The 22,270-nt window shown below is 42.6% G+C and overlaps 2 protein-coding genes across 4 annotated transcripts in view; one reads left to right on the top strand and one right to left on the bottom strand.

Moving 5' to 3' along the window:
- The window catches only part of uba3 (ubiquitin-like modifier activating enzyme 3), a 102,898-nt gene that overhangs the window by 73,366 nt on the left and 7,262 nt on the right, over positions 1–22,270 (bottom strand). The gene's annotated exons all lie outside the window — the stretch shown is intronic.
- nucks1b (nuclear casein kinase and cyclin-dependent kinase substrate 1b) lies at positions 3,438–15,037 on the top strand. Of its 2 annotated transcripts, none has more exons than XM_060938085.1 (8): positions 3,438–3,830; positions 5,660–5,709; positions 6,004–6,055; positions 6,295–6,323; positions 6,418–6,546; positions 7,250–7,420; positions 7,545–7,685; positions 13,151–15,037. In XM_060938085.1, exons 1-8 carry the CDS (start codon positions 3,814–3,816, stop codon positions 13,468–13,470), a joined length of 909 nt encoding a protein of 302 aa, XP_060794068.1. In that variant the 5' UTR covers positions 3,438–3,813; the 3' UTR covers positions 13,471–15,037. The 2 variants fall into 2 exon arrangements, with proteins under 2 accessions (XP_060794068.1, XP_060794069.1); XM_060938086.1 differs by lacking the exon at positions 3,438–3,830 and adding an exon at positions 3,898–4,030.

Raw genomic sequence — 22,270 nt, 5'->3', positions numbered from 1 at the left:
CAGCCATCTCAGTAACCAAATTTTAGTTTTGTTTTTCTTAACCAACATGATCTTGTGTGTATATCTTATAACATAGAGCTTCGTTTTCCTTGTTAAATGCATACTTACATGGTACTTGGTTAATTAATTGCAACCGATTGAACCAAATGATAAGACATACACTACCGTTCAAAAGTTTGGGGTCACTTTGAAATGTCCTTATTTTTGAAAGAAAAGCACTGTTATTTTCAATGAAGATCACTTTAAACTAATCAGAAATACACTCTATACATTGCTAACGTGGTAAATGACTATTCTAGCTGCAAACGTCTGGTTTTTGGAGCAATATCTACATAGGTGTATAAAGATCTTGCATGTGATGTCACAGCCGATCCAGATTGTGACAGACGCCATCTTGTTGGTCAAATGCCATATTTCCGCCTTCTACTTCTGGTTCTACTTCTACCTTTTCTTCTGGAAAACCCTACTATATACAATTCTACTACAATGGCTGCGGCTACAAGCTCTCCCTACCTGTGCACGTTTTTAATGTTTTTTGTGTGTATTTTTGCGTGTTGTTTGTCTGTACCGGACTTCAATATCCACTACAACCGTATGGACTTACTGGACATTGGTTTCCAGCAGAAAATGACGGTTTGTAGCGATTTCCATCGCATGCACAACATTCCGGATGAGATAGCGAGACCAGCGGGGTCTCCATGGATTGTTATCGGAAGCAAAGCGAAGGAGGCGGTGTCGGGAGCGGAAGCAAAAGCGAGGCTGCAGGCAGAGCCGGCCTGTTGACTAAGCTCAGAAAACAGCCACTCAAATCTCCACTGCCAAGCCTTTACCTCTCCAACGCCAGATCCATGGTAAACAAGACGGACGATTTGGAATTACAGCTGGAATTACCTTATTCTATTCTATAATCGGCTGGTCAGTACTAGTAATACTTAAGTGACTTACCCATCCAATGAGGATTGTTATTTTCTTGTTTACAAGATGCCACATCTGAGTCACTGACAAATCCTGAATTTCTGTAAAGATAACTGTCCAGAGATTTATAAGCACGCAGTGCTTCACCACTGAACAGCGAGGGAAAGTTAATGAGGTAATTATACACCTCTGGCAGTTCAATATCCACTGACACGGTCGTGAAAACTACGTCCGGTAATCGATAAGGGTCACTAATCTGTAGATCGTTTATTTTAGACATATATCTAATTATCTGTTCATTAGAAAAATGAGCCGTGTCGTCCGTCGGTTGAAATTGATCCATTCTGTACACGAGTGCAGCAGTATTCAGCGGTGTTTTTTACCGACAAGATGGCGGCTGTTAACTTTCCGGTCACGTGACTGCAAGATCTCTATGGACCCTTTTCACGTGACGTCACGACAAACGCGGCTGCCATTTTGGACATGTACTACCAGTAGTTTACCACAGCCAACATTGAGGAACGGCAGCAAAGAAAGTGTTTATTTTCAGCAAGACTTCCATCATGCCACTATATTGTTGTGCACCTGGATGTAGTAACCATCAACAAACAAGGCAAGGTTTATCATTTTATCGGATCCCGGTAGATGCTGACCGACGGAGAAGATGGATAGCGGCATACCAACGCTTGTGTAGTGACCATTTTGTTGGAGGTAAGACGAATAAAATTAGCCAGAAAAGGCATTACATTGCTGTTAACATTCTGTGGCGGCGAGTGTGTAACCAAATAGGCTAAAATAACCCATTGTAACCTCTTTGTTCTTCTGTAGTAGCTATTAGCTAGCGTTGTGTTCCTTTGCTGTTGGTAGACTGTAGGACAGATCAGAGGCAGTGTCCTACAAACAGCGCTTAATTTGAGGGGGAGCAAGCCGGAGCGCGCTCCGGAACCTCGGGCGTTGGCTCCGGCAGCTATTTACACTGGATCCGGTGATCCGACACCTCTTTTGACTATGTAACAACAACAACAACAAAAAAACCAAATAATTAAATAAAAAAATGCAAGTTTATTTAGTGTTAATGTCTGATTTTGATATCTGTCTCGTTGGTGATTTCTCTCATGAAACGACATCCACAAAATATCTGCAGATGAACTTAATTTGCAGTGTTATTACAAAACATGCCCAGAAGCGCAGCGCCGCACCCCCCTCCCCCCTCTTTTTTTCCGCACTGGAGCCACTCATCCTCTGCGCTCCGGGACCTCCCACTTTACAAATTAAGCACTGCCTACAAATAAGTGTTCAAAACAAGAGGAACATGTATTTGTCTCTTAAATCCAGGCCGTTCCCTGTAATCTGTAACAACGGTTGGAGAAAGTAATGGCAAATAGTGAGTGCACAAACCGTAAGGTAAACTGTACACAGCGCCGGGGCAGTGTGATGGTATGTCTACTTTTAGATTGTGTTAGCTTATCAATGAACACACTCGTCACTAGACGAGTTTCACGTCTTTATGACGGATACTTAAATGTGTGTTAGGTATTATTGTTGCAGTCTAAGCAGTCATTGTAGCAGCTAGATGAGCAAGAACCAAAAGGGTCTGTGCCATAAACCGTTATTTCTGTACGGCGTTGCTAATGTGTCGTTACTGTTGTTATTTCTCCCTCTGCTCGCCCTGTAAATGCCCTACGTCGCTGGATAGCGAAGGTGTTTTCTGCATCTCGCTCCTTTTTCTTGTATGTTCTCCGTTTGTCGCCTTCCTCGCATTCAAACCAATTCGAGCTGAAGTCCGCTACATGTCCAAAATGGTGGTTGCGGTTACGAAGGTCACGTGACTGAAAAGGGTCCATAGAGGTCCATTTCCAGCAACTCTCACTCCAGTGTTCTAATGGCACAATGTGTTTGCTCATTGCCTCAGAAGGCTAATGGATGATTAGAAAACCCTTGTACAATCATGTTAGCACAGCTGAAAACAGTTGAGCTCTTTAGAGAAGCTATAAAACTGACCTTCCTTTGAGCAGATTGAGTTTCTGGAGCATCACATTTGTGGGGCCGATTAAATGCTCAAAATGGCCAGAAAACTGTCTTGACTATATTTTCTATTCATTTTACAACTTATGGTGGTAAATAAGTGTGACTTTTCATGAAAAACACAAAATTGTCTGGGTGACCCCAAACTTTTGAACGGTAGTGTAACTTGGTTTAAAATTTGGTCTCCCAGTGAAGCAGGTTTGGCATTGACTAGGAGACCAAATATGCCCACTGGGAGACCAGTAACTATGTTAAAAAATGCTCTGACTGGTACATAAACAGACCATTTTTACAGGCTTTAATGAGTATAAAACATTGCATCCTTGATGGCACCAGTGATCAGGAAGCTATAGTTCAGTGCCCCTTTTCGATAGAATTCCGGTGAAAAGAGTTCAGGATCCCAGTTTGGGATCTCCTAAAGAACAGTTTGATTGTCCAATCCTGATTTTACGGGCATCTTAAGCCTTTCAGTCCCATCCCACTTTTTACACACACTAAACGCCTCCTGGCTGCAACAGGCCAGGCGCAATGCTCTCAATAGTAGCTAGCTAGCTACCATTCATCGATAGGCAGAACCAGGTCAGTCCAGTCTGTCCTTCGCCAAACTGGATCGTTTTCCAAACAAAACGTAATTATACTGTGAGAAAGACGTAGGTTTTAAGTTTGACGGGTTTTTTTTTTTTTGTATTTCAATATTAGTCAGATAACGGGAGGCAAGTGAGTTAGCTTAGCCTGCTGAAAAGTACCTGGCTTGTACGTCGCTACATACCTTAGCACGCTAGTGGTTACTCTGTGTAACCAAACCTGCCGCCAAATATTCCTCGAACATTATTGGGACATTGAAAAGTAACGTTACGGAACCAGAGCTGCAGAATGGCGAGGCCTTCGAGGTACGTTAATGTTTTATGTTTTAAACAGATAGTATTCAGCTTTGTTGTTATGGGTGTAAATAGATGATAACGCGACTGCATTAGCTGGCGAACTGGACACTTCGCACCTCTCCATGTTTGTTAGCTGCACGGATGCTAAGCTAACCAGCCACCAGATAACTGAATCGCATACGAAACTGCTAGCTGGTTAGCTCATTTACGTAAGTGGATTATTATTATTATTATTATTGGGGTTATTTTTATGGCAAAAAAAGCACCGAAAACATATATTATTTTCCAAAAAATAACCCATAAACAGAATAGGATAAGCAGTGTCGCGTATTTAAACGCGCTTAGCAAACATGATGCGCGCGCGTGCTTTCCTCATGAACAAAATCCCTAACTGTAATTGGCGTCCTATCAGGGCAGCTTCCAGCTAGCTTCTGAATAACATTAAAACTAAAGGTAAATTAGTTAAACATTGCCATCTAAGTGCACTAAGTAATGGATTTATTATAATCGTATACTAATTCGGCGAGTCAAGCTGTGTAGAGACTTTAATGGCCTAGCTAAGTTTGTCCGCGCTTTGCATAATTTTGTCGTTAGCTCCTTGTGTGAACGTGAAGCGCTGCTAGCCTGTTAGCTCCCCGCCTACTCCAATGGCGAAAGTACAGCTGCATTATTAACGCGTTCATCTAACAGCATCTGTTGCTAACTGTTAGCTAGGAAGGAGTTCATAGCTGTTTATTGAACTTTAACAGCTTGGCTATTACAGCATTATGAACACACGGAAAAGTGGTTATAACTCAGTGACCTGTGCATGGGACTCGTAATAATAATAATAGTAAGCGTTCAAACATTTTTGTTGTTAGTTTTGTTTTGTTTTTACAAATATAGCTAAAGAATTAGGTGTTGCGGTTTTACGGTTTCACGGTATGACTATCTAGTCTAAAAATACCACTTGATCTTCGTCTCACGATATTAATCGACCATTTAAAAACACACAGGCTGAGGGTGAAAGCTATTTAAAAAATATTGGTACAAAAGTCTCTTTGCACTTCCTAGTGTATAAAACAAATAAAAGGGTTGAATCCCTTAATTGTGATTTGATTGATTTTTTTTTTTGTAATAAAAGTACATGTACATAAAACGGACATTGCACAATAAAGCATAAAACTTATTTCCAGTGTGGTCCTCAGATTAAAAACAAACAAAAAAAAAACAGCAAATAGGCATAGCAAGTGATTTAACAAAATAAAAAATTAACAAATAAGGCTAGTAATACATAAAATTGTTTTGATCATTAGCTAGAATTTGTGACATTAATAATTCTTTCTTAAAATAATCTTTAGTCCCTAACAATCTGATTAGAAACAGGTAAATCATTCCATAACTTAGCACCAGGATAATAAAAACTGCTTTTACTAAAAGAACCAGTGTGGTTGATAGTAAGTAAAACAGCCATAACTATTTCTGGTACGATGAACTGAAGAGAACTGGAAATGAGTTTTCATATATTCAGGGGAGTAAATATTATCTTTCTTATTTTCAAGAATAACTTTTAACCCTTGTATACGTTGTGAGTATTTATCACATCATTGTTATAATCTAAAGGAGCCACACCAAGCCAGACAACAACAATAAAAGGTCTAAGTAGCACAGCTGGCATGTAGACAGTAATGGGCAAAAATTAATTTTGATCCGTATTTCGAAAAAGTCACCGGCAAGGTAACCATCCGATCGAACACGGTGACTGACTGAACCGTGACGCTGTAACACAGACATGCACATTCGTTATCAGTAGTTTGCGTTCTCATGAATTACTTAAATGTTTCAATTTGTCCCTACAGGAATAAGAGGGTAGTGGATTATGCCCAGTTTCAAGAGTCTGATGATGCTGGTGAGTATGCCTCTTACATATCAAAACATTTATGTGCAAAGTTCCGGTTTAACATGCAGTAGCCAATGTGCTTGTGCAGTATAGATTAGCTTTTTTTTTTTTTTTAAGCATGCAGATGAGTATTTTAATTGTCTAGAACCAAAAAAATCCATGATGTGGCCTAATAAAGACATAATAAAAGTCACTGAAGACACATGCTGTATACGAGTGGCGATTACATAAATATATTTCACCTAGTAAATGCTAATATGGTGTAACTGTTATGTCTGATTAACCTCGAATTTTTGAATGTAGATGAGGAATATGAAGGAGATTCCGACAGACCCAAGAAGGCAATGAAACAGAGGTTAGCTTCTTAAATAAGAGTTCATTTCCAGTCATGACAACATAAATATACTCGTTAGTATCCTATGTGCTGCATGCTTGATTTGAGAGACTTACACATGTGACTCTTCTGTGTGGATGTTCTTAATATTACGAATTATTTTGAACGAGTTAGTGAACAGTTAGTAACACGTTACTTAGGACACTCCTCGTATGATTTTACGTCACCTGTCCAAATAATCAGTGTCTTGTCTTTTGCAGTGATGAGTCTCGAATTAAAGACCATAAGAGTAAGTCACTTTTCCTGTAGCTGCCATTTTCCCAGCGTGTTTAACGATGCAACCATTGCTCATTCATAAGAAACCTTGTTTTCGTCTGTTCCAGAGGACCTTAGCGATGATGATAATGACTATGGTGAGGAGGAAGAAGATGACGACGGTGGAGACAGTGACTACGAGACTAAAAAGATTAGCAAGGGAAGGCAGGCGACCGCTAAAAGGAAAAGAGCTGCAGGTATCACCTACAACTTTTCTTGCTTAATTGACATGCTGTTTTTCTGAAAATAAAATCAGCGTTCATTTTACCAGTAGAGTTATAAATCTGATAAGCGGTCATGCTAAATAGTGTGTCATTTAGCAATTATTTGCTGAAGGCAAAGTGAATATCGAGAAAAAGTCAGGGTTATTATTCACAGATATTCACTGAGCCTGAGGCGGGTAATTGTTTTAGTATAAATACACGGGTGATTATTTAAAAAAAAACGTATTAAAAAATTTAGTTCAAACTTCAGAAGCAGCATGCAAATGTAATAACGGCATGGCACAGACTTGTCACTTATCTACATCGACTCACATAAAATACTTTGTTTTGAAATCGATAAAATAAATCACAATTCCACTTTACCTTTGAATAGTTTTAGACCAAACTTCGTAGCATCTTTAGTGCTTTTAGGAACAGCATTTTCTTTCATAATGTGTAATCCTTCCTCACTTACGGTGACAAAGCGATTGGCCGCCATTTTGCCGAGTCGCTCGAGGTGATTATCGAGAAATAGTCCGAATCTCTCGACCAATCAGCGTGCATGATTTTCTATAATCACCTCCATATTTATACTTTTAAGAGTTAATTCTATGTGCATGTAAGTGAAGAATGAGGAGATGTGTGTCCTTAATGTGTTTATTATATATGTTGGATATGATTTATTTATGAACGTTAGATGACAGTGATGATGATGAGAAGGTTGTGAGGAAGAAGGGCCGGCAGGTGCGTCAGGCTGCTAGTAAAGCAGCCTCCAAACAGAGGGAGATTCTTCTTGGGGATGGAGGCAGTGAAGAAGAGGAGGGGGAGGAAGAAGAAGAGGAAGATGACAGTGATGTTTATACAGGAGGTGCCAGTATTTTTCATGCATTCTAATGCCAAATAAATGTGTTTGCCATCATTTGTTGCACAGCAAGGACACTTCAGTTGGTAACGTACTAATTGAGCACTTGTGAATGTGTTTGTTCCCATAGAGGATTCAGGCAGCGATGAAGATTTTATGGTGGAAGACGATGACGATGACAGCGATTATGGGCGGCCCAAGAGGAGGAACTCAAAAGTCAGCAGGAGGAGCAAAGACAAGAAGTCCCCAAAATCCAGAATAAGAACTTCAGGTACTATTTGTGTAAGGTTTCAGAGACCTAAATGCAGATCAGTTTGGCAGGTTTATTCGTTTAACACAGTCACAGGGGCAGGGCAGGTGAAAGGATTATGCTTCAATGCAGTCCTCAACACGTCCAAAAGAACAAACTATCAAAGGTTCCAAGCAGAATTCCAGATTCCACTGGTTACTCACGGACAAACAGGATAATCTTCGTGGGCAAAAACAGATTCACAAACATTAGAGTCAAGGGCAGACGATCAGAGACAGAGCAGAGAAATGACAGAGCTTAAGTAGTAGTCCAGCACACAGAATTAAACAGGAAGCAGCTGACACTGCTTACAGTGGTGATTGAGTCAGGTGAGAAAGGTGAGGCACGAGGGGGGCGTGGCAGGAGACCAAAACAAAGGGCACATGGGACATCAAAACAGACTGTCAACACACCCGCAGTACTACAACTGTCCATTGGGTGGCCGGAGTTCCAGACATTCAGACTCTAACAGTGAACACCCCCCCCCCAAACGGACGCCTCCCGGCGTCCCCCGGGCAGACCCGGGATGCTGACGGTGAAAGTCCCTGATAAGTGTGGGGTCCAATGTGTGCCGGGCCAGGACCCAGCACCTTTCCTCAGGGCCATAGCCCTCCCAATCGACGAGATACTGGAGCCCATGGCCCCGGCGCCGAACGTCCACCAGCCGTCGGACAGTGTACGCCTCAGAGCCATCGAGGGGGCGGGGGGCTTGGGGGCAGGGTGCATGGGACTGCATAGAAAGGGCTTGACCCTAGAGACGTGGAATGTGGGGTGGATACGGCGCAGGGGTAAGGGGAGCTTGAGCCGGACCGCTGTGGGGCTGATGACTTTGGCAATGGGGAAGGGCCCGATAAAATGTGCTGTGAGCTTGCGAGACTCCGTCTTCAGGGGCAGGTCTTGTGTGGAAAGCCTTATGCGTTGTCCCTGGCGATATCAAGGGGCCCGGGACCGACGCTTGTCGGCCTGGACCTTCATCCTGGCAGCAGAGCGAAGCAGGGTGGAACGGGTGCGCCTCCACGTTCGGTGGCACCGGCGGATGAAGGCTTCCACTGATGGAACCCCGACCTCCTTCTCCTGTTCCGGGAACAGTGGCGGCTGGTACCCCAAGGAGCACTCGAAGGGAGATCAACTCGTGGCAGAGGAGATGTGTGAATTGATTGCATACTCTGCCCATGGAAGCTGCTGGCTCCAGGAGGATGGGTTCTGGGATGCCATACAGCGTAGCACAGTCTCCAGCAACTGGTTCGCCCTCTCGGTCTGGCCATTGCTCTGTGGGTGAAAACCAGAAGATAAACACAGAGGTATCAAGCAATCTACAGAAAGCCTTCCAGAATGCAGAAGTGAATTGGGGGCCTCTGTCTGATACCACTTCTACAGGCAGCCCATGTATACGGAATACATGTTGAATCATCAGGTTAGCAGTGTCTTTGGCAGATGGAAGACCAGGCAGGGGAATGAAATGAACAGGCTTTGAGAAACGATCCGCAACAGTAAGAATGGTAGTATTACCGTCTGATGGGGGCAGACCAGTCATGAAATCTAAGGAGATGTGGGACCATGGTCTTTGGGGCACGGACAGGGGTTGCAGCAGGCCAGCAGGGGGTTGAGTGGAGGTCTTGTTTCGGGCACAGACCTGGCAGGACTGGACAAAGTTGGTAATGTCCTCCTTCATGGACAGCCACCAAAATCTCCTCCCGATGAACGCTTGGGTTCGTCGGGGTCCAGGGTGGCAGGACAGCTTGGTGGAGTGGCCCCACTGCAGCACCTGTGAGCGGACAGAGTTAGGAACATACAGACGGTTAGTGGGACATTGACTGGGGCCTGCTTCATCCGCTTGAGCAGCCTTCACAGCGGATTCCACATCAAACAGAGCTGCCCCCAAAATGCAGCGGGAGGGGAGGATGGTGTTAGAGTCTGGATTCGTTCGGGACATGGGAAACTGTCGGGACAGAGCATCAGGCTTAACATTTTTATGACCAGGGCGGTAGGACAGGGTGAAGTTAAACCTGGAGAAGAATAGGGACCAGCGTGCCTGTCGGGGGTTGAGTCTCTTGGCTGAACTGATGTATTGCAGGTTCTTATGGTCAGTCCAGACCAAAAATGGCAGCGGGGCGCCCTCCAACCAGTGCCGCCTTCACAAACAGCTGGTTCTCCAGAAGACACTTCAGGACCTTACGGACATGGACAATATGCTCAGTGAGTGACTTGGAAAAAATCAAGATGTCATCTAAAAACACAAAGACAAATTGGTTGAGCATGTCCCTCAGGACATCATTGACTAAGGCCTGAAAAACCGCAGGGGCATTGGTAAGGCCAAAGGGCATGACCAAGTACTCATATGGCCCTTTTCCACTACCCTTTTTCAGCTCGCTTCAGCCCGACACGGCTCGCGTTTCGACTACCTTAGAGCAGCACAACTCAGCTCGCTTCAGCCCTGCTTAGCCCCCAAAACTCGCACGGTTTTGGAGTAGGGCTGAAGCGAGCCAAACCGAGCCGAGTGGGGCTAGGGGCGTGAGGAGACACTCCCCTGTGCACTGATTGGTGAGGAGGAGTGTCCTCACACGCCCACACACGCCCCGTGAGCACGCTGGGATCTGTAAACACCATAAACCCGGAAGAAGAATAATTACGAGAATTTCTGAAGCCTTATGCGCCTCGCCTCATCTATACGCTCTTGCCAGTATCTGTTGGCGTTGTCGGTGACAACAAGCCACAGCACCAAGACCAGCAACACTAACGACTCCATGTTTATTGTTTACTATCCGGGTCGTGAGACTACCGCTTAAAAGATCATTGATGTCACTGTTTGCGCCGCCTAACGACATCACGTGACGTCCACCCAATGTGTCCACCCACTTCCAGCCAGCACGGTTCAGCGCGGTTGTAGTCGAAATGCAACTCCAACAGCCCCACTCAGCTCGACTCAGCACGGCACAGCTCAGCCCAACTCAGCCGCGTTGGTAGTGGAAAAGCGGCAATAATGACCTGAGGTGGTGTTAAAGGCCGTCTTCCATTCATCCCCCTCGCGGATACGGACCAGGTGGTAGGCATTCCTTAAGTCCAGTTTGGTGAATACCTTGGCTTCTTGGAGGAGTTCAAACGCTGAGGACATGAGAGGGAGAGGGTAACGGTTTTTAATAGTGATATAATTTAAACCACGGTAATCAATGCAGGGGCGTAACGAACCATCCTTTTTTCCAACAAAGAAAAAACCGGCTCCTGCCGGAGATGAGGAAGGGCGGATGATGCCTGCAGCGAGGGACTCTCGAATGTACTTGTCCATAGCTTCCGTCTCAGGCTGTGACAGGGAGTACAAACGACCTCTAGGGGGAGTTGTGCCGGGAAGGAGGTTAATAGCACAATCATAGGGGCGGTGAGGGGGTAAGGAAGAGGCTTTAGACTTACTGAATACAGGCTTGAGGTCCATATAGTCCGGAGGGACGCCTGACAGATCTGGAAACTCCTCGTTGACATCAGAGACAGGTTTCAACAGAGTCTGGGCCTGAAGGAGACAGTTTGAGTGGCAAAATGGGCTCCAACCCATAATACACCTCCCTACCCAGTCAACATGCGGGTTGTGCTTAATAAGCCATGGGTAGCCAAGAACTACTGGACCATGAGCGGCATTAATGACAAGAAAGCGTAACTGTTCATGATGGTTGCCAGAGAGGGTGAGGCTCACCGGAGCAGTAATGTGGGTAATGTTGGCCAACTTCACTCCAGTCAACGCGTTGGCCACCAGGGGTTTCTCCAGGCTCTCGGTAGGCAGACTCCACTGACTCACCAGGCTGGCGTCGATGAAGTTCTCCTCGGCACCAGAGTCGACAAGGACTCCCACCTCCAGTTGTTGATCTCCCCACCAGAGGACAGCTGAGAGAAGAGTGCGCTGAGTAGAGAAGGGGTGTATGGGGGGTCACGCTCACTGGTACCCCCCTCACAGGTGAGCGTTGGCTTTTAGCTGGACAGGAGGCAACGAAGTGACCTGGTTGGCCACAGTACAGGCAGGAGCATGTGTTGATTTTTCTTTGCCTTTCCTCTTGGGTCAGGCAGGTGCGGTCCACTTGCATGGGCTCTGGTACTGATGTGGTGGTGGGAGGAGAAGGAGGGGGCATGACTGGACTGACAAGAGGCCTTCCTGCTGTGGACCCAAAGGACCTGGCCCGGTGGCGTTGCTGTAGCCTGGTGTCAATGCGGATTGCAAGGTTGACGACGTCCTCGCAGGAGCCAGGCAGATCGTGAGAAGCCAACTCATCTTTGATCTCCTCCGACAGGCCATTAAGGAAGGTGTCATAGAGAGCCTCAGTGCCCCACCCTGTAGTGGTGGCAAGAGTTTGAAAGTCAATGGCAAAGTCTGACACCGACCTACGACCCTGGCGCATAAGGAGTAGCTCACGGGCAGCCTCATGCCCTTGCTTGGATCGATCAAAGACTCTCTTCATCTCAGTCGAAAACTCCTGGAAATTCCCACAGATTGCTGACTGAGCATCCTACACTGCAGTTCCCCACTCTTTGGCACGCCCCGACAGTTGGGTAATCACATAGGAAACCTTTGCTCGATCGGTGGGGAAGGTACCTGGTTGCAGCTCGAAGATGAGCGTACACTGAGACAGGAAAGAGCGGCAGGTACCAGGTTCGCCAGCGTACTTCTCTGGTGGGGGCAGTTGTGGCTCGCGGGCTGGTTGTGCGGTTGAGGCGGACTGTGCAGACGCGGAAGCAGACTGGGAGAGTTGGAGTGGCTGGATCTGGGCTGTCAGGTCTCTGATGCTGGCAGCTACTTCCTCCAGTTGGGCTTGTTGGCGGCCCAGAAGCACTTCATGCTGTTTGAGACAAGCCCTCAGGTGCTCTGGATCCGCTAGGTCCATCCTGCTCTGATCGTACTGTAAGGTTTCAGAGACAGAGACCTAAATGCAGCTCAGTTTGGCAGGTTTATTCGTTTAACACAGGGGCAGGGCAGGTGAAAGGATTATGCTTCAATGCAGTCCTCAACACGTCCAAAAGAACAAACTATCAAAGGTTCCAAGCAGAATTCCAGATTCCACTGGTTACTCACGGACAAACAGGATAATCCTCGTGGGCAAAAACAGATTCACAAACATTATGTCAAGGGCAGACGATCAGAGACAGAGCAGAGAAATGACAGAGCTTAAGTAGTAGTCCAGCACACAAAATTAAACAGGAAGCAGCTGACACTGCTTACAATGGTGATTGAGAAAGGTGAGGCACGAGGGGGGCGTGGCAGGAGACCAAAACAAAGGGCACATGGGACATCAAAACAAACAGACTGTCAACACACCTGCAGTACTACAACTGTCCATTGGGTGGCTGGAGTTCCAGACATTCAGACTCTAACAATTTACTAGGATAAAAGTTGTTCTAATAAGCTGTGCACACTTTTACAAAGTCACATGTGCATGTTCTGTGTTAACACACACACGTTTTTCTTTTAGTGAGCAGGGGGACAAAAAAGAAGAGAGGAAAGCGTCAGACCAAGGCAAAGAGGGTCGTATCCAAAAAAGTCATCCCTAAAGACGAGGACGAAGACATCGAGAGCCCCAGGGAGGGAGAAGAGGAGGAGGAAGAGGAGAAGGATGGGCAGGACAAGAAGAAAGGCGAGAAGAAAAAATCACCCCCAGTCGAGAAGGCTGAAGAGAGCGCCGGAGAAGGGGAAGACAACGATGGCGAGGAGAAAGAGGGGCGAGAGAGTGAGAAGGAGAAAGAGGAAAAGGACGATGCCTCTGAGGAGGATGCTCCATCAGGTGAAGACTGATTGTCTTCTTTCTGATGGCAGAAAATTGTTTTACCCGTTTTTGTCTTTTCTTATTGTGGAACAGTGGAGTTTACTTTCCACACTGTTCCAGGTGTTTTGGATGTTTGTTTATTTCTTTCATCCTGTAAATACAATATTTCAGATGAACTCTGTGAAGTATCATCCACACTATTTGCAAACAGTATCACTGAAGTACACGCACCACTTTCTCTATATCCAGCTTATGGTAATCTGTATTAATATTGAGCATTGCTTGATGGCCTTTTTGCTAATTTAATCCTTATTCAGTTACAAATTAGAGAGTGGTGGAACATTTCTCGCACAGTCAAGATCGTGGTCACTGATGAACATTTTATGAACAGATTTCTTTTGTTAAAGCTCCAACATTGAACCCTCTCAGAAAACACAATTGCAGATTTAAATATAGAATATTAGATCAATGATTTGCGCTAATGCTGGGAATGTAGCTCCATGAATTAATGCCATTACCTCCTGAAGCAAAATACAAGATTAGACATAGTGCCGTGAAATAGCTGGTTTTTGAGGGGAAACATTACACTAGTTCACCACATAAGCAAAGCTTATGATCTCACTCTTTTTTATTTTAAATGCTTTTTGTAGCTATGGGAAGGTTTGTTTTATTGTTCAGTAACTGTGTAAGGCTTCTTGTCATCGAGCTGCTCTGTGGATTTGTAGCGCACCAATTTAGCCACAATATTTGTTCAGTTCCATTATATTACACAGATAAGGAACGTTTTGTCGTCTTTAACCGCAGACCACCACTTTCTCTGCCATCAATTCTTAATTCAGGCTTTACTCAGCAAACTGTATGTAAACATCAATCCTGTTTTGTTTTTGTTTTTTTTTTGTCCCACCATGCCCCAGTGTTACTAATTCATTTTTTTGAAATGTAAAGACATGAAATTGGATCTTCCAGATAGAACCGTATTTTGAACTTCGAAGCCAATTTCAAATCAGTTTTGCAAAAAGCTTATATGCTGGAAAAGAACGGACGCTTATACATCACCTTGTACATTCTCTAACAGTTTAAAATATGAAAACATTAAAAGACGTTAACGTTATGATGCTTTTAAAACCGTTATGCTTTAAACATTTTTGCGGCTTAAACGTAGTCTATAATTGCATTGTAGTACTGCAGTTCACGGAGTGGCATTACGTGTGTCGTGAGTTATGTTTAGATGGTGTGACAGGAAAGGTAGCGTGGATGATGATGTTGGGTGTATGAATGTCAGAAAGACTGTCCGAAGCGAGCTAGTAACAACCTTATTATTGACTTTGTGATGCTTCATATGTGTATTTTTTAAGTATTTTGATGCTCATAGATGCCTTTCAGATAAATTATCTGTGGAGCCAATTGGATGGTGAAGCAGAGTGTAATTCAGTTCACACCATCCTGAGCTTTCTTTTGTCTATTTCCATGACTTCTATCTTTGTCCAATTATGTAGCCTTTCAATCTATGATAATTTATCTAAAATAAAACTAAAATGATCTGATTTTTGGAATATTTGTTTTACAAGGAAAAATAAAACGTATCTTGCCTTTAAACTGTTGTACGCGTCCTAGATTTATTTTATTTATTTTTTAAATCCTGTATGATTCAGTGTCTGATTAAACTAGTCTGGTCCAGTATATTCTGATAAATGAGTGAGGAATATGAGGCATAGCTAAACTGAATATGTTTAAGATCTTAAAGAAATATATATGCCAAATATTGTTGCTGAAAACATCCTGAAGATTTCAACCTTTAAATCACGGCATGGTGGTGTAAGTAGTTAGCACTGTCGTCTCACAGCAAGAAGGTTCGAGCCCAACAGCTGACGACGGCCTTTCTGTGTGGAGTTTGCATATTCTCCCCGTGTCTGCGTGGGTTTCCTCCAGGTGCTCTGGTTTCCCCCACAGTCCAAAGACATGCAGTTAGGTTAACATGGGACGGCCTCAGGCCGAAGTGCCCAAGAGTGGTGGCACACATGGACGCAGCAGCTTTGCTCTCCTATGATGAACTAAATCTCATTGTACATTTGTGCAGTGACAATAAAAGGCATTCTATTCTAACCTAATTTTCAAGCTGTATGGAATTTTATATGCATTTTAATAAATGTTTTACAAAAAGATGATCCTGCCTCTGGCTCCTAAATAATTATATGTAGGTTATTTAGTTGATTTTGAAAACACAAGCTTTTTCACTATGGAAACCAAAATTTCTTACAAAACATTATACAGTGTGTATACACCGATCATCCAGAACGTTAAAATCACCTGCCTAATGTTGTTTAGGTACTGCAGTGCCACCAAAACAGTTCTGATACGTCAGGGCATGGACTCCATAAGATCTGTGAGGGTGTGCTCTAATATCTGGCACCAAGACTTTAGCAGCAGATCCTTTAAGTCCTGTAAGTTGCAAAGTGGGCCTCCATGGATCAGACTTGTTTGGCCAGCACATCCCACAGATGCTTGATCAGGTTGATATTTGGGGAATTTGGAGGCCAAGTCAACACCTTGAACTCTTTATGTTCCTCGAACCATTCCTAAACAATGTTTGCAGTGTGGCAGGGTGCATTGTCCTGCTGAAGGAGGCTATGACCATTAGGGAATACTGCTGCCATGAAGGAATGTACAGTGGTGCTTAAAAGTTTGTGAATCCTTTAGAATTGTCTATATTTCTGCATAAATAAGACCTAAAACATCATCAGATTTTCACACAAGTCCTAAATGTAGATAAAGGGAACCCAGTTAAACAAATGAGAAAAAAATATTATACTTGGTCATTTATTTATTGAGGAAAATGATCCAATATTAAATATCTGGGATGGCATGGTGGTGCAGTGGTTAGCACTGTCGCCTCACAGCAAGAAGGTCTTGGGTTTGAGCCCAGCAGTCAGCGAGGGCCTTTCTGTGTGGAGTTTGCATGTTCTCCCCGTGTCTGCATAGGTTTCCTCTGGGTGCTCCGGTTTCCCCCATAGTCCAAAGACATGCAGATGAGGTTAATTGGTGGCTCTAAATTGACCGTAGGCGTGAATGTGAGTGTGAATGGTTGTTTGTCTCTGTGTCAGCCCTGCAATAACCTGGTGACTTGGCCAGGATGTACCCCACCTCTCGCCCATAGTCAGCTGGGATAGGCTGACATGTTCAGGCTCCAGCTTGCCTGCGACCCTGTAGAACAGGATAAGTGGCTACAGATAATGGATGGATGGATGGATCTATCAAAGTCTGATCTTCACAACACATGTTTGTGGAAGTGTATCATGGCATGAACAAAGGAGATTTCTGAGGACCTCAGAAAAGTGTTGTTGATGCTCATCAGGCTGGAAAAGGTTACAAAACTATCTCTAAAGAGTTTGGACTCCACCAATCCACAGTCACATGGATACAAATGGAGGAAATTCGAGACCATTGTTACCCTCCCCAGGAGTGGTCGACCAACAAAGAGCACTCCAAGAGCAAGGCGTGTAATAGTCTACGAGGTCACAAAAGACCCCCGGGTAACTTCTAAGCAACTGAAGGCCTCTCTCACATTGGCTAATGTTAATGTTCATGAGTCCACCATCAGGAGAACACTGAACAACAATGGTGTGCATGGCAGGGTTGCAAGGAGAAAGCCACTGCTCTCCAAAAAGAACATTGCTGCTCGTCTGCAGTTTGCTAAAGATCATGTGGACAAGCCAGAAGGCTATTACAAAAATGTTTTGTGGACGGATGAGACCAAAATAGAACTTTTTGGTTTCAATGAGAAGCGTTTTGTTTGGAGAAAGGAAAACACTGCATTCCAGCATAAGAACCTTATCCCATCTGTGAAACATGGTGGTGGTAGTGTCATGGTTTGGGCCTGTTTTGCTGCATCTGGGCCAGGACGGCTTGCCATCATTGATGGAACAATGAATTCTGAATTATACCAGCGAATTCTAAAGGAAAATGTCAGGACATCTGTCCATGAACTGAATCTCAAGAGAAGGTGGGTCACGCAGCAAGACAACGACCCTAAGCACACAAGTTGTTCTACCAAAGAATGCTTAAAGAAGAATAAAGTTAATGTTTTGGAATGGCCAAGTCAAAGTCCTGACCTTAATCCAATGGAAATGTTGTGGAAGGACCTGAAGCGAGCAGTTCATGTGAGGAAACCCACCAACATCCCAGAGTTGAAGCTGTTCTGTACGGAGGAATGGGCTAAAATTCCTCCAAGTTGGTGTGCAGGACTGATCAACAGTTACCAGAAACGTTTATTTGCAGTTATTGCTGCACAAGGGGGTCACACCAGATACTGAAAGCAAAGGTTCACATACTTTTGCCACTCACAGATATGTAATTTTGGATCATTTTCCTCAATAAATAAATGACCAAGTATAACTTTTTTTTTTGTCTCATTTGTTTAACTGGGTTCTCTTTATCTACTTTTAGGACTTGTGTGAAAATCTGATGATGTTTTAGGTCATATTTATGCAGAAATATAGAAAATTCTAAAGGGTTCATAAACTTTCAAGCACCACTGTACTTGGTCTGCAAAAATGTTTAGGTAGGTGGTACACATCACAGTAACACCTACATGAATGCCATGACTCAAGGTTTCCCAGTAGAGCATTGCCCAGAGCATCACACTACTTCTTCTGGCTTGCTGCCTTCTCATAGTGCATCCTGGTGCCATCTCTTCCCCAAGTAAGCAATGCACACACACCCGGCCATCCATATAATGTAAAAGAATATGATTTATCATATCAGGCTACCTTCTTCCATTGCTCCATAGTCCAGATGTGATGGTCATATGTCCATTGTAGGCACTCTTGGTGATGGACAGGGGTCAGCACGGGCACTCTGACCGGTCTGAGGCTACACAGCCCCATACACAGCAAGCTGTAATGCAGTGTGTGTTCTGATGCCTTTCTACCATAGCCAGCATTAACTTTTTCAGCAATTTGTGATACAGTAGCTTTTCTGTGGGATCAGGCCAGACGGGCTAGCCTTCACTCTACATTTGCATCAGTGAGCCTTGGGCACTCATCACCCTGTCGCCAGTTCACTGGTTGTCCTTCCTTGGATCACTTCTGGTAGGTACTAACCACTGCATACCAGGAATACCCATAAGACCTGCCGGTTTGGAGGTGCTCTGACCCAGTCATCTAACCATCACAATTTCACCTTTATAAAAGCTGCTCAGATCCTTACGCTTGCCCATTTTGTATGGCAAGGAGACAAAAAAAAATGTATCCTTGCATCCCCTTTCCCTAGCAAATGTCCACTCCTTCGCCAAGTGTAAATGGTTAACAATACTATGGATGAATTGCAAAACTAAAGGATCTTTGCTTCTTGTTTTTTTTTTCCTCTTAGATACATAACTCTGTAGTTGTATCATAAATATGTGGTTTGCTAAAAGAAATTTATGATGGAAACTTTATGATTGACTTGTTTTCAATATATTGAAAACAGTAGATTCTTTTTTTTTTTAAATTGATTATCTGATTTTTTTTTTTTTTTTTTTTGATGTGGCATCTGAGAACCTGAAATCTGAAGCCTGAAATCCAGCATGTTATATGTAGGAAAAGAAAAAAAAAGAGAATTCCGAACTGTAGAAAGACCCGTGTGCAACATAACTATTACACCTCAATTACAAACAAATCCTGTTGTATAAAATGTGTGCTGCATGGTCATCGAACAAATCATCATTGTGTTTACAGTGAGACTAGGTGAACATTCTCCAATCCATAACTAATCTGCCAGCTACTTCCGATTTTGTGTAACTCTGACAGGGAACATGTTGTTAAAATGTAACACTGACATGTTGAAGCAATAAGAAATGTTGGAGTTCTCAGTTAAAAGTGTGCTGCATTAAGACACTCTGTATCCGGGTAACTCATGAAGAGGAAGTGAGAAAGAGTTACGGTTGTTAATGAGTGTCAATAATAAAAACACTCATCTGGAGAGGGCTTCCTTATTTCCCTTAATGGATATGTTTGCACTGAAACGTTCCTCTGTTTCTACCTACACTGTAAAAAATGTCCGTAGAATTAACAGTGAATTTATGTAAAATCATGACATAAAAAAACTATAAATACAAAAACAATGAAGCAGTGTGTAATTTACTTCAATATACTGTAAAACTCCTAACCAAATACCACTGTTAATTTAACAGTAAGAATATGTTGAATTGATCATATTTTTTTGTAGAATTTACAAATTGTTGTAGTTTAAACACAGACAAACTGTAATACTAAAACAGAATGTGATAGTTAAAATTACATCATTGCCCTGTTAAAAAAATTTAAAAAATGCCCACCGTTGTGGCTCAGTCGACTAAGGTGTCATACCATGAATCCGGGGACCCGGGTTCGATTCCGACCTGAGGTCATTTCCCGATCCCTCCCCGTCTCTCTCTCCAGCTCATTTCCTGTCTCTGCACTGTCCTATCCAATAAAGGTGAAAAAATTCTAAAAAATATATATATATCTGTCTAGTAGATCATTGCTTCTAACCATCATTTTGAATCATTGTTTATTGTACAATGAATATCCGTAAAATTAACAGTTATGTATTGATTATTGTACATTGAATACCTGTAAAATTGAACATTTTCAAACTGTTGTTTTTACAAGTGTTGATATACCTTACCATAAAGCCATATACACTGTCACTGTATTTTTTACGGTGAAAAAATGGCAACCACAGCTGCCAGTTTTTCACTGTAAATTTGACAAGATTTTTTTTTACAGTGTATAAAGATTATCAAATTGGATCTGTGTTCAGTGAATTGAATAATGAATTTAATTGTTATTGGTAATGTATTTGGCATTTTTTGGGCAGTTTTTATGTAAAATACAGAACCACTGCAGCTTTATTTCTGCAGCAAATCGAGAAATGTTCAAAATTTGTTTTAGTGTAATAATCTAGAGTTATGTGGCATAGTGACACATTGGGTAGCGACTAACACCTCCAGGATCTCTGGTTTGATCCTGAGCTTGGGTTACGCTCTGTGCAGTGTTTCATGTTCTCCGAGACTGCATGGCATTCCTTCAACTTTCTTCTCACCTCCCAGAAACATGCCATTAGCAGAACTGGCAACACTAAATTGCCCTTAGGTATGAATAATTGTACAAATGTGCAAATGTCCAGGCTATCCAGGATCAACTGGATACTCAAGATGAAAGAACAAATGAATCTTGATCTAATTTAATTTTTTTTTAAAAAAGCCACGATATGTATAATTTTACTAAAGGACCTTAAGCACACCATACACTACCGTTCAAAAGTTTGGGGTCACCCAGACAATTTTGTGTTTTCCATGAAAAGTCACACTTTTATTTACCACCATAAGTTGTAAAATGAATAGAAAATATAGTCAAGACATTTTTCTGGCCATTTTGAGCATTTAATCGACCCCACAAATGTGATGCTCCAGAAACTCAATCTGCTCAAAGGAAGGTCAGTTTTATAGCTTCTCTAAAGAGCTAAACTGTTTTCAGTTGTGCTAACATGATTGTACAAGGGTTTTCTAATCATCCATTAGCCTTCTGAGGCAATGAGCAAACACATTGTACCATTAGAACACTGGAGTGAGAGTTGCTGGAAATGGGCCTCTATACGGAGATATTGCACCAAAAACCAGACATTTGCAGCTAGAATAGTCATTTACCACATTAGCAATGTATAGAGTGTATTTCTGATTAGTTTAAAGTGATCTTCATTGAAAAGAACAGTGCTTTTCTTTCAAAAATAAGGACATTTCAAAGTGACACCAAACTTTTGAACGGTAGTGTATATTTAAGTTTATATTAAATATAGTCATGTCTATGATTTTTTTTAATCAATAGGTATTATGGGTTTACTATACAAGTCCTCCTGTTTTGAATAAAGTATTCATTTCACGTCCCATTAGGATCTTCAAGTGGCCAGTAGGATCCAGAAAGATTTACATTTCCTAATTTAATTGCAATTCTGTACATTTTTTTCTGTATGAATAATAGTGATTAGTATAAATACGCAGGTGATTATAGAAAACCGCACATGCTGATTGGTCAAGAAATTTGGACTATTTCTCGATAATCACCTCAAGCGACTCAGCAAAATGGCAGCCAATCGCTTTGTCACCGCAAGTGAGGAAGAATTACAAATTATGAAAGAAAACGCTGTTCCTAAAAGCACTAAAGATGCTACGAAGTTTGGCCTAAAGTTATTTAAATGTAAGTTAGAATTGTTATTTATTTGATCTATTTCCAAACTATTTTATGTGAGTCGGCATAGATAAGTGACACAAGTCTGCGCCGCGCCTTTATTAGTTACATTTGCATGTCACTTTTGAAGTTTGAAAAATTATTTTTTAAACAATTTTAAAATAAAAAAAAGTCACCTGTGTATTTATACTAAAACAATTATCCGCCTCAGGCTCAATGAATATTGGTGAATAATAACCTCGACTTCATCGTGGTTATTTTTCACTGATATTCACTTCGCCTTTGGCAAATAATTGTTAATTAAACTGTAATAAAGTATCACCTCAATATAGCAGTGTATGTATTATTAATTAATTAATTTATTTATTTATACAAGCCAGATACGTCATTTTTTAGGATTAATTAATTTTATTTATTCACTGTCAATAACAAATGCTCCAGTTGCTTCAAATCTGTGCAGACCACAGGAAGGACTTCAGGGCCTTTCAGTCTCACACACTAATTAACCCTGTAAGAGACAGGATAGAGGGATTGACCCATAAAATAATAGTTTCCTCTGGAATCCGATTTCAACATGATGCCACACATGAAAATCATTGATAGGTCTAGAAAAGCTCTGATGTGT

The sequence above is a fragment of the Neoarius graeffei genome, chromosome 13 (genome assembly GCF_027579695.1).
Source record: "Neoarius graeffei isolate fNeoGra1 chromosome 13, fNeoGra1.pri, whole genome shotgun sequence".
Lineage (NCBI taxonomy): Eukaryota > Metazoa > Chordata > Actinopteri > Siluriformes > Ariidae > Neoarius > Neoarius graeffei.
The sequence above is the reverse complement of the archived record's forward strand: the minus strand, read 5'-3'. Positions and strand labels throughout refer to the sequence as shown.